At 34.4% G+C, this 13,599-nt stretch overlaps 1 protein-coding gene across 1 annotated transcript in view; it reads right to left on the reverse strand.

Moving 5' to 3' along the window:
* CUBN (cubilin) overlaps window positions 1-13,599 on the reverse strand; it is a 271,217-nt gene that overhangs the window by 196,740 nt on the left and 60,878 nt on the right. Inside the window, exons 23-27 of the mRNA XM_090268020.1 lie at window positions 8,218-8,410; window positions 6,768-6,928; window positions 6,194-6,375; window positions 5,222-5,378; window positions 1,043-1,230 (exon numbers count right to left, since the gene is read on the reverse strand). Coding sequence (XP_090124146.1) covers window positions 1,043-1,230; window positions 5,222-5,378; window positions 6,194-6,375; window positions 6,768-6,928; window positions 8,218-8,410 — 881 coding nt within the window. The remainder of the gene's footprint in view (window positions 1-1,042; window positions 1,231-5,221; window positions 5,379-6,193; window positions 6,376-6,767; window positions 6,929-8,217; window positions 8,411-13,599) is intronic.

Genomic DNA, 13,599 nt, shown 5'->3' on the forward strand with positions numbered 1-13,599 from the left:
ATCACTTTAAAAAGAAACACACTGAATCATTGTGCTGTGGACAGGTGGGATGGGGGAAAATGTCATAATGGTATCAGAGTTGGTACTTGTTTCTTCAGAAAAGACTTCTAGTTCAAAACCACATGTGGATTCAAAAGTATTTTATATTAATAATGAAGATGGATATAAAGCTGATATGTTAGATCACTCAAAAAGTAATTTTATTAATGATGAAAATTAGAAGTCAAAATATATGTAAACTGTTTGAGTAAAATTACTTCATGAAGTATGAGAGTAGAAATCAATATTTCTAATTTAATATCATAGTATATAAAATATATAATTTTATACATGAGGGTACAATTACATTAATAAAATAAAAAACTATCTGCCTAACTTTACAATCTATAGCCCTAAAAAGTTGCATAGAAAAGTTAGCAAGAAGGCTTTTGTAAATAAAATATAAAAATAGCAGGTTACCTTATATCTTGAGTTCCCTAATTTTCAAGCAACTTTTATAGCATAGCATTGTAGATAGAGAGTTAAATAAGTGTTACTTATTGTCATTATTATAATAAATAGAAACTCTATTTTACAAAAAAGAAAAATTAACTAAAATGAGCATAAATTTAAATAAAAACAAAAATCAAAATCATGATTCTTAGTATCAGGCACATTAAATATTAAATAAAGTCATGGCATCCAAATATTTTCTGATCTCTTGTTTATAGAGCACAAATAAAAACAACCAACAAAAAATAGAAGTTATTCTTCTACTTCTGCCTTATTTAAATATAAGGTTGGTCAGTCCAGGAGTTATAATGAAACCTAAAAGCATAGATAGTTCTTTGTGTATATAATTTAGGAGATTAAATATCCTTCATATTAAGATGATGCAGAGAAAGAGACGTGAAATCTTGCTGTTAAACACCATGGTTAGTTGGTATATCACAGGTGTGTAGGACAAGGTTAGGGATTTGGTTTTTCAAAGCATGATGAGTCCTAGTTTGGCTTACTTAATGATCTGAAAGTACAGTGATTTACTTAGCTTCAGAATACATACCTCTAAGTAGTCTGTGGAGCAGTTTGTGTGATTTTCCAACTCAAATTCTAAAAATGTGTAGTTCACAGTGTTGCCAGTTGTTGCTTGGATGGTCCAGTTGCAACGCTGATTTTCAGAATAGGGATTTGGAAAATGTATACTCTCTAAGATGCCATAGGTTTGATTCACAATCTTCACGTTTTTACACGCTGGAAAAAATAACCATGATTGTTAGGAACCACTATTAAATATGTCAAAATTGCCCTAAAATGTGTGTGAGACTTTCTTTTTAAGAATCTAGGTTTAGAGACTTCCGGCCAAGATGGAGGCTTAGACGGACACGCTAGGTCTCCCTCTACAACTAGAGAGGAATACAACTACTTCAAAACAAAGGATAACTAGAAATTCCAGAAAATAAAACTACACGGAAGCCCAACATATGAAGTTATAAACCAGCGGTGCCATTTGGGCAGGTAAGAGTTAAAGAGGGCAAAGCTGTTTGCGGAGCGGCGGGGCGGCGAAAAATCCGGGCGGCAGTCAAGCCCCTGGCGGTGCGCGACTCCGGCGCTGGGGAGAGCGGCCGCCGCATCGCCTTGAACAGTGAGGCCCAGGGGGGCGGGAGGACGGATCCCGGTCTCCTAGCTGAATAACTGTGTGAATCCATCTTGGACCCCCGCCCCCAAAGAAAGAAAGCGCCACAGGGCTGCGAAATAGGTCGCAGGCAGTCGCCGGTCGCTGATTTGTGACGCGTACACAGGCACTGCCCCCGACAGCCGGCCCAAGAAAACAAAACGCATCTGTCAAAATGAGGCAGACAACTATAGAAATCCCGGTGACACAGCTCACCAGGCAGCAGATAGAGAACCTGACAGATGAACAGATAAGAAACCTGTCAGAGGCTCAGTTCTGGGCCATTGTTATCAGGTGGCTTACAGAATTCACAAAAGAGCAGGAAAAAGATAAGAAAGAAGCGAAAAACTTTCATAACGAAAGGAACAAAACCGCATACGAGACAGATGGTGAGGAAAAAAAATCCAGAGTTCATTTCAACAAACTGGAATATGGAGAAGGAACAAGCAGTCAACCAATGCAGCGAGAGGAAATGGGAAGCAACAATGAGAGGATCAGAAACCTCTGGGACAGCTATAAAAGACCCAACATAAGAATCATTGGTTTGCCAGAGAATGAGGAAGATGAACTAGAACTTGAAAAATTGAGTGAAAATATAATAAAGGAGAACTTCCCAGACTTGGGGAAGGGAATAGACTTGCAGGTCCAGGAAGCAAGAAGAGTTCCCAAGAGACTGGACCCAGGGAGAACCACTCCAAGACACATTATAATCAAAATGTCAAAAATTAAAGATAAAGAGAGAATCTTAAAAGCAGCAAGAGAGAAGAAAAGAATTATGTACAAAGGGGTCCCAATTAGACTATCAGCTGACTTCTCAAGGGAAACCCTGCAGGCAAGAAGGGACTGGCAAGAAATATTCAAAGTAATGAAAATCCAAAACCTACAACCACGAATACTCTATCCAGCGAAATTGTCATTCAGAATAGAAGGACAGAGAAAGTGTTTCCAGGACAAAATAAAACTGAAAGAGTTCATTAGATCCAAACCACTGTTATATGAGATGTTAAAGGGACTGGTTTAAAAAACAGAAGCTAGGGAGATGAAACAAAGGCAAACTAAATAGGCAACGAGAGTGGAAAAGGAACTGTGGGTACAGGAAGCATATTGGGGGGAGGTCAACAGGGAGGGGGAATGGGGAGAGGGAGGGAGATGATATAGGAATTGGGGATCAAGGTAGGAGGGAATGGAATAGACGGAGAGAGGTTGGGAGGAACTGTAGGCACAACTAATGGACATAATCTAAAAGGGGGGGACAACTGGAGGGAGGGGGGCCACCGGGTGGAGGGGAGCAGAGGGAAGGGAAATCGGCACAAATGTAATATTTTAATCAATAAAACACATTAAATCTGAAAAAAAAAAAGAATCTAGGTTTAAAAAATGTGTGTATAAATATATTTGGTGTGATATTTTTAGAGTGAAAGGGTCTCCATTTAGAACAAATGTGAAATACTGCTTAAATTATTGCACCAAATTTCAAGTGTCATAAAAATTGCCTATGTTAGCATGGGCATCCTATTCCTGTGAATTGGTGGAATGCCGAATAGGCTTAGCACTACTCAGAGATCTGTTTCTTTAGAGAAGTGTATTAAATGTTCTATGCTTCTGTTTTTCTAACTTTAACATTTAGAAGGGACAGAAATCTTGACCTTTAAATTCAACAGTTTAAAAACACAAAGGTCTATGTGAATGCTAAAAATGAATAACAACATGGCTTTGTTAAATTCAAAAGTCAGCATGAAATTTACAATAAAGGCTCCATTATTCCTCTAGTTAGTCAGCAGAAAGTACCAAACAAATGGGAGAATGTACAGGATTTAAATCTTAAATTTTAAAAGAGTCTTCAATCCAATGGTGACATTTTCTTCAGGTTATTTTTCAACAAAACTATCTTAGTTATCTGTAGCCTAGCATGGTTTGTCCTGGGAGTTAGTGCCAAATTCAGACAAATTTAATGATTTTTTTTTTTGTATTATCTGTATGGCGTGCAATTTAAAAAATGGGAAAATAAATATTACATTGAATAAGTTGTCTCTGAAGAATGTGGTTCATATATGCATTTCTACCATGACACAGCTTCCTGGCAGATGCCTGGAACACTATTTATAAACTTTGGTTTGTGGCTCTTCAAAAAATCTTCCACTGCTAGAGCAGGGGAATGCTCAAATTGTCTCTCTTTGAATATATTTAGATCATATTTTTGTCCACACAGGACTTCTGAAGAATTATCTTGAGGTTTTAGATGCCTGCAAGAAGTTACACCTACTAGGCAGACAGGTCTCATGTGCCTCAATGACAACAAAACTGAGCAGAGGAAAATATATTCCATTAAATGACAAGGGTTATTATTAATGCTCAAAGATTATATTATCTGCAAACCTCTAATTTCAAATGGCAAATTATATGGAAAATCTCAGTGGTTACTTCTGATTTTTCCTTTAAGGACCTACAAGCACTAAATTACTCCTTTAGTATTCTGAAATTATGGGAGAAAAATAAAATATCATAGAAATAAAAAGTATCTAAGAAACAAATTAGCACAGTAATAATAAAATTAGAGAAAGTATTATATGTTCACTCAAAAAGATATATTCTTGCTAAAATTTGGGAGGGCTTTTCATGCACTAAAGATGAATTTCTGAAGAACAAAACTATATATAATTAAAACTCAGTATTCAAAGCTATCTAGGATTCAGCCTAAACCCCAGATATAAGTAAATGTGAATCTTCAAATAGTTAAAGTTAAACATTAATACTCTCAACTAATCTGAAAAGATATTGTATATTCAGATTATAATTCTGTGATTTTCAATTCCATTTTTAGGTAGTTGTGTCAAAATTATGAATAAACTTAGAATTTGTGGGACAAGGAGCTATACTTTCAAAAACAGAAGTGTTAATTAAGTAACAAATTCAAGAAAACTTCGTTTCTTGAACGTCCATTTTGAAGCTAGCTAGAAAGTATTTAATTCTAGAGCTAGAAGGGAGCCTTCACAATTACCTTATTTAATCTCTGTTTTTAAGAGAAAAAGTCATGGAATCCCAGAGAAGAAGTGACCTTCCCAGGCAGGACAAACCTCTCAGCCCCTGGACTTTCTGCTCCATACTTCTTTAATTACACCAGGTAGCCTCATGGGTAAGCAGATTTAATATGGCATCACTACAAAGACCAGATTTTTCACAGTAAAGAATGTGCCTATTCTATGTGTGACTCACAAGTACCAGAGAATCTTTTGCAGCACAAGACAAAAAAAAATTCGTGGGAGATAGTATGTACAATGGAATAATGCCTAATTAGAAGATTATTATGTTTGATACAAATGAAAACCCATTAGCTGTTAATCTGTTACACTAATCTTTAGCTGAATTGCAACTATTTCGGCATATTTTTATAACTTATTACATGCTTTAATTATAAGCATTTCTCATTCAAATAGTTAAAATTTTCTCAGTAAGGAGATAAGATTTATTTTAATGGCTCAAACCAATGGCTTGTCCTTGTTTTAGTTTGTTTCATTAATCAAAAAATCGAATATCCACTACAGGCATCAAGCAGCCAGTATGCATACTTACTCTGCTGGTATTTGGCCAAGAAGCCACCTCCTTGTTGACCTTCATCTGTCCTCAGTTTTAAAAACATGCTGTCTCCACTAGATCGAATGAGAGGTGGCTTCTCATTCCCACAAAGCTGAGTTAGCAGGTGAGAGTTGCTACTTGGGCCATCATATACCTTTAATAAAACATTATAAGTGTCAGATGATATGACTTTAAATATTATGTAAAGGTCTCCATAATCTTTAAGAACTGAGGATGAAATACATTTATGACATAACAAAAGAATAGTTCTGAATCAAAATAGCTTTAAAAACTAAATTTAAATGTCTATAGACTTGGGCCGTGAACTTAGGCCATTTAGCCATGGCTGTGTATAGTTAAGGTGTGAACCCAGGCTGAAATAGAAATATTGAAAAATAAAAGAATGATACATATTTTTGAGGCCATACCTGTTATCAGTAGCCCACCTTGCTTTTTTATTTCAAAGTTTATAATTTATGACTCTTTAATATATTTTTAATTTATATTGGTTTTTAAAAGAAAAGGCAGAATTGCTGGTAGTGTAAAATGTTGTACATGATGAGTTCAATTATCTTCTCTAATTCCCCATATAATCCTCTATATTGTTATTTTGTACTGCATATATAGAAAGTGTATAGATAATAATCATGATGAATCTCATAAAACCTCTAGTAAGCTTTTAATCATATTTACTATATTTTAATATTCAGTGTATATATAGTTCATATTCAATATATTTTAAAACTTATGTATCTAAATACCTAGTCATTCAGTAATATAGGATATACTTAGAAGGTGAGTCATTTTCATCAAATTTTCTTTTAATTTTTAATTTTGTTTAAAATGCTTGTATGGATGTTTTGTTTAAATGTTACCCTCTTTCAAATCTCAAAAATAAAAATAAATGAATTTATGTGTGTTGGGCGAGTAGAAAGCAGGGGATAATACAACTGAAACTTTTATACATACAGCTAGATAATCCAAAGTGCAGTTTGGATGGTGCTCCAAGTGAAACTCTTCAAATTCCAGTTCAAACGGACTGCCATGGCTGGATTTCAACCACCAGGAGCATTCGGAGCTGTGGTAATAGGGCATCGGGTAGTTGGGAGATGTGAACGTGCCAGTGGGAGTGGTGAGATTACCCCCGCAGCCTATAGGAGAAAGAGATGGAACAATGCAGAGCCTTTCTTTCTGGTAAAACTGAGCCTTCTTGGCTATGTCAAACTGGTGCTACTATTACTCACCCTTTAAACCAAGTTGCAAAACAACTACATCACCAAAGATTAGCCTAGAATTTTAGTTCATGTCAATGTACTTTCCTATTCCTAACCAAGATGATCAGCTTAATGAAATATACCAGGGAGCCAGAACATTTTCCCTTACTTTGTCTTTCAAAAGCAAAAGACTGCTTTTAATTCAGAAGTTCATTATACATAGCAATCACAAAACACAGATGGAAAAATATGGATGAGTATGGCAATGCAAGAACCAAGAAACCAACTCCATTGGACTCACCAATAAAGGACAGCTCTTTGGTATTTACCTGTTAATGATCCATCCCAGTAAGCTGAGAATCCAGAACTTGAACCGAAGAAATCGCTCTTAAATTGTAACCATAATTTGTTACTGTGAGAGATGATTCGTGGAGGTGGATTTGAACCACAATATTTTCCCAGGGGTGGTGAAGTTTCATAGCCTCCATCTCTGTAACAAAACACAGATGTGAATATTCATTAGGTTATTGATAATATTACTGTATAAACATTTGACATTACTTGAACTTTGAGACTGCAAACAGATTAGTTTATGCCTATCAATGTCTCTCAAAAACACTCTAAAAAAATTTCAAGTTTTCAATTTATTAAGTAGTATTGAATAATTTAATAAAGACTAACCATCATTTATGGTTAGCATAATGTTTTATATAATCAACTGGAAACTGAGACAAAGTGTTTTTAGTCTTTTCCTTCTCAAATAAAGTGTCTGGCAAATGTCAGAGACCACCAAATAAAGAAAACTATAATTATTAAAGTAAAAACAAATGTTGCTTAATTTTACAGAGAAACCTTACACGTTTTCCTTATAAAATTTTTCTTCTAAGAAAATATTAAAAATCTAATATATCATATTTGACTTACATAGCAAAAATTTTAAAATAATTCTTTCCTCAAGAACTTTTGGGGTCTTAATTCTAATTTATAACCTGTAGCATCTTCAACATTAAAGTTCAATGAATAATTGTTGTAAATTAAGATAATTATGTCATTTTAGAATGATAGGTACAGTTTTGATTTTTTTTTTAGTATCTTACTTTATATCATGGAATAAAATTTACTGTAAAATAATATAAGATTCTAGGCTTTTAAAACACTGAATAAAATACTTAACACAGATGCATACCAAATTGATTAGCCTGATTTAACTCAATTTAATGATCTGGAGAGATATCAATAGATAGGCTAACTTATCTTTACTGCAAATATAACTTTTTAAGCACATTCTTTCAAAGTAGCAAAGAATTAAATAAAAAAATGTCTTACACTAAAATTGGTAAGTCTAGATTTCTATTATTTGAAAACATAAACTCTGTGAAAACCCTAAGATAAAATTACTACCTTAGCATCATTTTGTGATATAGACTAAAAGGACACTGAAGAGCTTAAAATCTAAACTGATTTTACATTAAGTAATTATTCAGCAATAACAAGTATCTAATTTCAGATTGGTAGTACATTTGTTTATTCTGCCCAAATAAAATCTGGAGTTTATTTTCGAATATTTGCAATAAAAGAATTGTTTCAAAATAACCATGGAATCTTACGCAATTTTCTGTTTTTCTTCTAATTAAGTCAGGCTCCAAATAACAAACTTTATGTCTTATAAGAGTACTACAAGGAGTTTTATGGAGAATTTCTATATTTTTAATTAACATTTCCAGAAAATATTATGAATAAAAATAGTGAAAAACATCATGATGAAATAAAGGTGCTTACCTGATTTCCAGAAAATCTGCTACACATTCTCCACCAATGGCCTCCTCCAAGCTGAAGTTTGTGAAATGCAGTGCAAGCTGATGGCTGGTTCCCACCGTGATCCTATAAATGCATTTCGAGTTGTCAGGGTAATTATTGGGGTAGTTTGGAGAAGTGAGTGTACCATCGTCTTCTGTGTAGTCTTTCAAGCATACTGTGAAAGAAATAGACCATGAGAGGGAAAATAAAAAATATTATGCTACATTCATGAAACATTCAGTAATATACACTTGATTAATTTCTGTCAATGTGCTTGATTTTTAACAGAATGTTCAAAGAATATTTTTATTTCAGAATGAAGTTTTTGAAATCTCAAAGTCAAAAACAATTGTTAATAGTAAACCTAAGCTAAGTAGTGAAAATTTGTTATATAGATATCATAAGTGAACAAATTTTCATTTTCTAGGAAGTGCTATAATTTTTATAATTCATGCAAATTACCATGAACATTAAAAATGAGGATCAACTCCAGAAGTCATAGACAGGGCCTAGAAATAATTTAATTTTGTTCTTCTTTTCATAAGCTTCTTTTCAAGTGGTTTTCACCAAAGCATGCATTTATGAGAAATGACAAAGCAGGCACCTCAATTGAAAGGTGCAGAATAGATGAGACTCAGGGTCAGAGTGATCATGAATCAGGGTCCAGCTCAAATGCTAACAAGCTTTGAACCAAAGACAAATTACTTCACCTCTCTGAGCATCATCTCTAAAATGGAGATGGTAACTATCTTTGAGTATACATGTAAAACTTAAAGACAATGCAGTTAAGGGCTTTGGCACAGGGTATATACTCAATAAACTGTAGTACTCATTAGGTTTCAAAATAGACCAGAATGATGTAAGAAAAACAGAGCATAAATTACGAGGAATAAATTAGACCACCTAAAGCATTTATATAGTACTTGGACAATCTTTTGTCCTAAATAAATATTAACTGTTCTGCTGAAATATTTGAAGAGTTTAACTTCACCTAGCCAGTCCTTGATATTTACTATCCAACCCACTAAATCCATACACTCTCCAAATCTGAGATATTTCCCAAAGAAAATCTGGTTTCAAAGCATTTTTAATGTATCTTCAATTAAATGCAGTAATAATATAAATCTAGGGTGCAGGAGTAGACACAGATCTCCTACTGAAAGGTTCTGGGGGAGAGTAAACTGTTAACTTAATCATAAGTAAAAACAAAATGAGGATGTTTAAGTGTGTTATGTCCCCAGGTGCTGATGTGTAATCATACTCAGAAGAGAACAGAGGGCCCACTGGTGCTGAGAGCACGGAGACCTACAGAAAATATTGCAGGTCCTACTGCCTATGTATAGCTCTCAGAGTAACAGGCATTCACCAGCTATTTGGTTTACTCTATTTTAAGCAGCAAGCAATCAAGGTTTTACTGTATTGAAGGAATCAACAGTGGTATTTTCATATATATCTCTGTAATTTTTTAAAGATTTTATTTTTAGAGAGAGGAGGAGGAGAGGGATGAAAAGAGTGAGAGAAACATTGATGTGAGAGAGAAACATAGATCAGTTGTCTCTCGCACATGCTCCAACCAGGGACAAAACTGGCAACCCAGGCATGTGCCCCTAATAAGAATTGAACCAGCGAGCTTTTGCTTTGCAGGATGATGCCCGACCAAATGAGCCACACCAATTTGGGCTTTTCTGTATTTTTGTAAAATTTGCCAACATATTTCTTCAAGTGGGGAGAAAGAAAGGAAAAAGGATGGAAGGAAGAAAGGGAGAGATGGAGGGAGGGGAAAAAACAGAAGAAGACAGGGGAGGGAGGGAGAGGGGCAGAGAGAGAGAAGTGGGAATAGAGGTGGTAGATTAAGTATTTCAGACCCAGTAATAAGCATTGCTAAGATACAAATTCATGAATCACATGGACATTGAATAAAGGCTATGAACAGTCGCTGAGCTGGCAGACTAAGGCTCCTTAACTACCCCAACATTCAGATAGCTTTAGCCAGTAAATCAAATTTCTAGAGCAAATTATCTGCTCGTGTCATTTGTACTTAAAGGGATAATGTTTCTTGCTTATCCACTCTATTCCCAAAGGGGAAATACAATTGTACTGAATATTTCTAATGTAACTTGCAATAAGCCTGCAGCAGAATGGAATGAATAATCAGGTTCCCATGTAAAAAACCTAATTTAATGAATTTTTTGAGAAGTAATGATGAGCAATTTTCCTGTACCTTGCCAAGATGCAAGTTGTTACTGCTGCATAAAGGTGGTTGTTTGTTAATCCCTGCTGAAATTTTGATTTACATATCAATCTTCTTTTCTGTTGCTGGCTCAAAGGTAAACACATTCCCTAATGTATTCAAACAATCTTTACTCTTCACTTTGTCTGAAATGCTTTATCTAACAACTTCCCCTCCTCTCCCAACACACCCTTTAACAAATAAACTCTTGCCTATCATTTAAGGTCAAATTCAACAATGACTTCCTTTGTGAAGCCTTTCCTAACCAAGTAAAATTAATTTCCTTTTGCTCAATAAAACTTTATGCAAATAGTAATTTGAGTCCCAAACATATTTTATTGTGGTTGGTTTTATATGAATATATATCCTCTACTAGGTCTTCACATATAAACGGGACCTTATTAACCATTAACTTTTCACTTATACTACTGGCCCAGATCGCATCTAATAAATATTTGTTAAAACTATATTACACAATGCATTGGAAACTGAGAGGGGTGGGACAACTTTCTAATTTCCTCCCACCCTATTACCCCCTCCACTTTTCTCACTTCATTTTCCCTCTCCTTCAGATCCTCTCTCCTGAGTTTGAAAAGATTCTTTAATATTTTTATGTTTATTAATTCTAAATTATAGAAACCAATGAGTCTCAGTTCTGCCAGCTCAGTGAGACTGGTCATAGCCTTTATTTAATGTCCATGTGATTCATAAATTTTTATCTTAGTAATACTTATTACTGGGTCTGAAATACTTAATCTACCACCTCTATTCCCACTTCTCTCTCTCTGCCCCTCTCCCTCCCTCCCGTCTTCCCCTGGTTTTTTCCCTCCGCATCTGCTTCCAGCCATGACAAATAACTGTTACTAGATTAGTCCCATTCCAATGAAACTAAAATAATAATGTAATTCTATCTGCCTACCCTCTTCTTTATGAAATTTTAGTTATATTATTTAATTCTACTTATATTATAAATTCTAGCTTACTATTATTTTTGCTTTGAATCATCAGTCGTCTTTTAAAGAAATAACGAGAAGAAAAAGCAATCTATATTTTTCCAGTTATTTACCATTTCTAGTGCTCTTCATTCCTTCGTATAGATACATATTTCTCTTTGGTATCATTTCCTTTTGACATGATGAACACTGTTAATATTCCATGTCGTATAAGTATTCTAGTGATAAATTCTCTCAACTTCTCTTTGTCTAAAAATGCCACTTTTGCCCTCTCATTTTGAAAATACTTTCTGCTGGAAATTTAAAATTTCCCCCGCTCTCAACCCTTTACTAATGCATTACATTTTCTTTACCTCCATTATCTCTAATGAGAATCCAGCTGTCATGTATACCATGGTTTCCCTGTATACAGTGTCTCCTTCTCCTCTTTATGTCCCATTAAATTGTGAAATGGGAAGAGAAGTGTGTGAAATACAAAGTGCCAGGTATAGCAGAAGATGTGAAGTGTGAAGTAGAAGCATATTAACTAAGCAGACTTACTGATAAATTAAGAACATATATTGTTAGCCTTTGAGCAAACACACAAAAGTGAGGTATCATTTAAAAGTCAATGAAGGAAATAGAGTGGATTTCAAAAACAAGACAGGAAAGTAGCAACAGAAGAGGAAGGACATCTATGAAAACCCACACTTTACATCATCCTTCAGTAGCAAAGGACTAAATGTTTTGCCCTCAAGATGAAGAACAAGACCAGCATGTCCAATCTCATCCTTTTTAGTCAACATTGTACAGAACGTACTAGTCACTGCAAATATGGCAAAGAGAGAGAGAGAGACAGATAGATATTGAAAAGGAGAAAATAAAACTGTCCTTATTCACAAATATGGTCAACTGTAGAATACACTAAGGAATCTACTAAAAATTTACTAGAACTAATAGCTGAGTTTAATGAAAAACAGCATACAAGATAAGAGTCTTCCAAAAAATAGTGTTTGAACAATTAAATACAATTTGCTAAGCAAACAAACAAACTTGGATACATAACTCACATGGTATGGAAAAATTAACTCAAAATGGATTAGAAACAGAAATGTAAAAAAGAAAATCAAACTATAAAATTTGTACAAGAATGCACAAGAGAAAATCTTCACAACTTTAGTAGGCACACATTTCTTAGCCAACACACACATACACACACACACACACATGCACACACTAACCATAAAAGAAGAAAAGGATATATTAAACTTCTGCTCTTTAAACAATACCATAAGAAAAATAAAAGGCTAGCTGTACACACTGGGAAAAAAATGTTTGCAATAGATTTATCTGACAAAGCACATACTTGTATCCAGAATATATAACCTACAGCAATAAGACAATTAACACAAACAAAAATGAACAAAACAGGTTTAATGTATACCTCACAAAGCAAGATATGTAAATTGTCAATAAATATGTGAAAAGGTACTCAACACTGTTAGTCACCAGAGACATACAACTTAAAACAACAGCGAGGCACTACTACACAACTACTAGAGGCTAAAAATTAAAATATTGACAATACCAAGGGCTGGCAAAGATGTGAAGAAAGTAGACTTCTCATTCATTGCAGGTGGGAATATAAAATGACATAACCACTTTGGAAAAAATGCCTAGCATTTTCTCATAATATTAAACATAACATTGCCATGTGATGCAGAAACCCTATTCTTGGTTATTGCCCAAGAGAAAGGATAACATAAGCCCACAAAAAAACATTTATATCAATGTTCATAGCAGCTTATTTCATAATAGCTAAAAACTAGAAGCAACCCAACTGTCCAGGTAATCAAATTGTGATATATCCATACAATCAAAGGTTATTCATTAATAAAAAGAAAAAACTAGTTATAAATAGAACCATGTAAAGAAATTATAGAAGCATTATGTTAAATGAAAGAAGCCAAACATAAAAGGGTGCATACTGTGTGTTCCCACTCATACCTGTCTTCTGAACAGGCAGAACTAATCAATAGCGATAATAATCAGGTCTGCAGTTGTTGAGATGGAACTTGTGGAAGGATCAATCAAGGAGACTCTATGATGTCTTCTGGGGTGAAAAAGCTGTTATATATTTTGAATGGAGTAGTGATTACATGGATATACATATTTGTTAAAACTACAGATGAATTTTACCTA

Source organism: Furipterus horrens, unplaced genomic scaffold (assembly GCF_987537825.1).
Source record: "Furipterus horrens unplaced genomic scaffold, mFurHor1.1.pri manual_scaffold_2, whole genome shotgun sequence".
NCBI lineage: Eukaryota > Metazoa > Chordata > Mammalia > Chiroptera > Furipteridae > Furipterus > Furipterus horrens.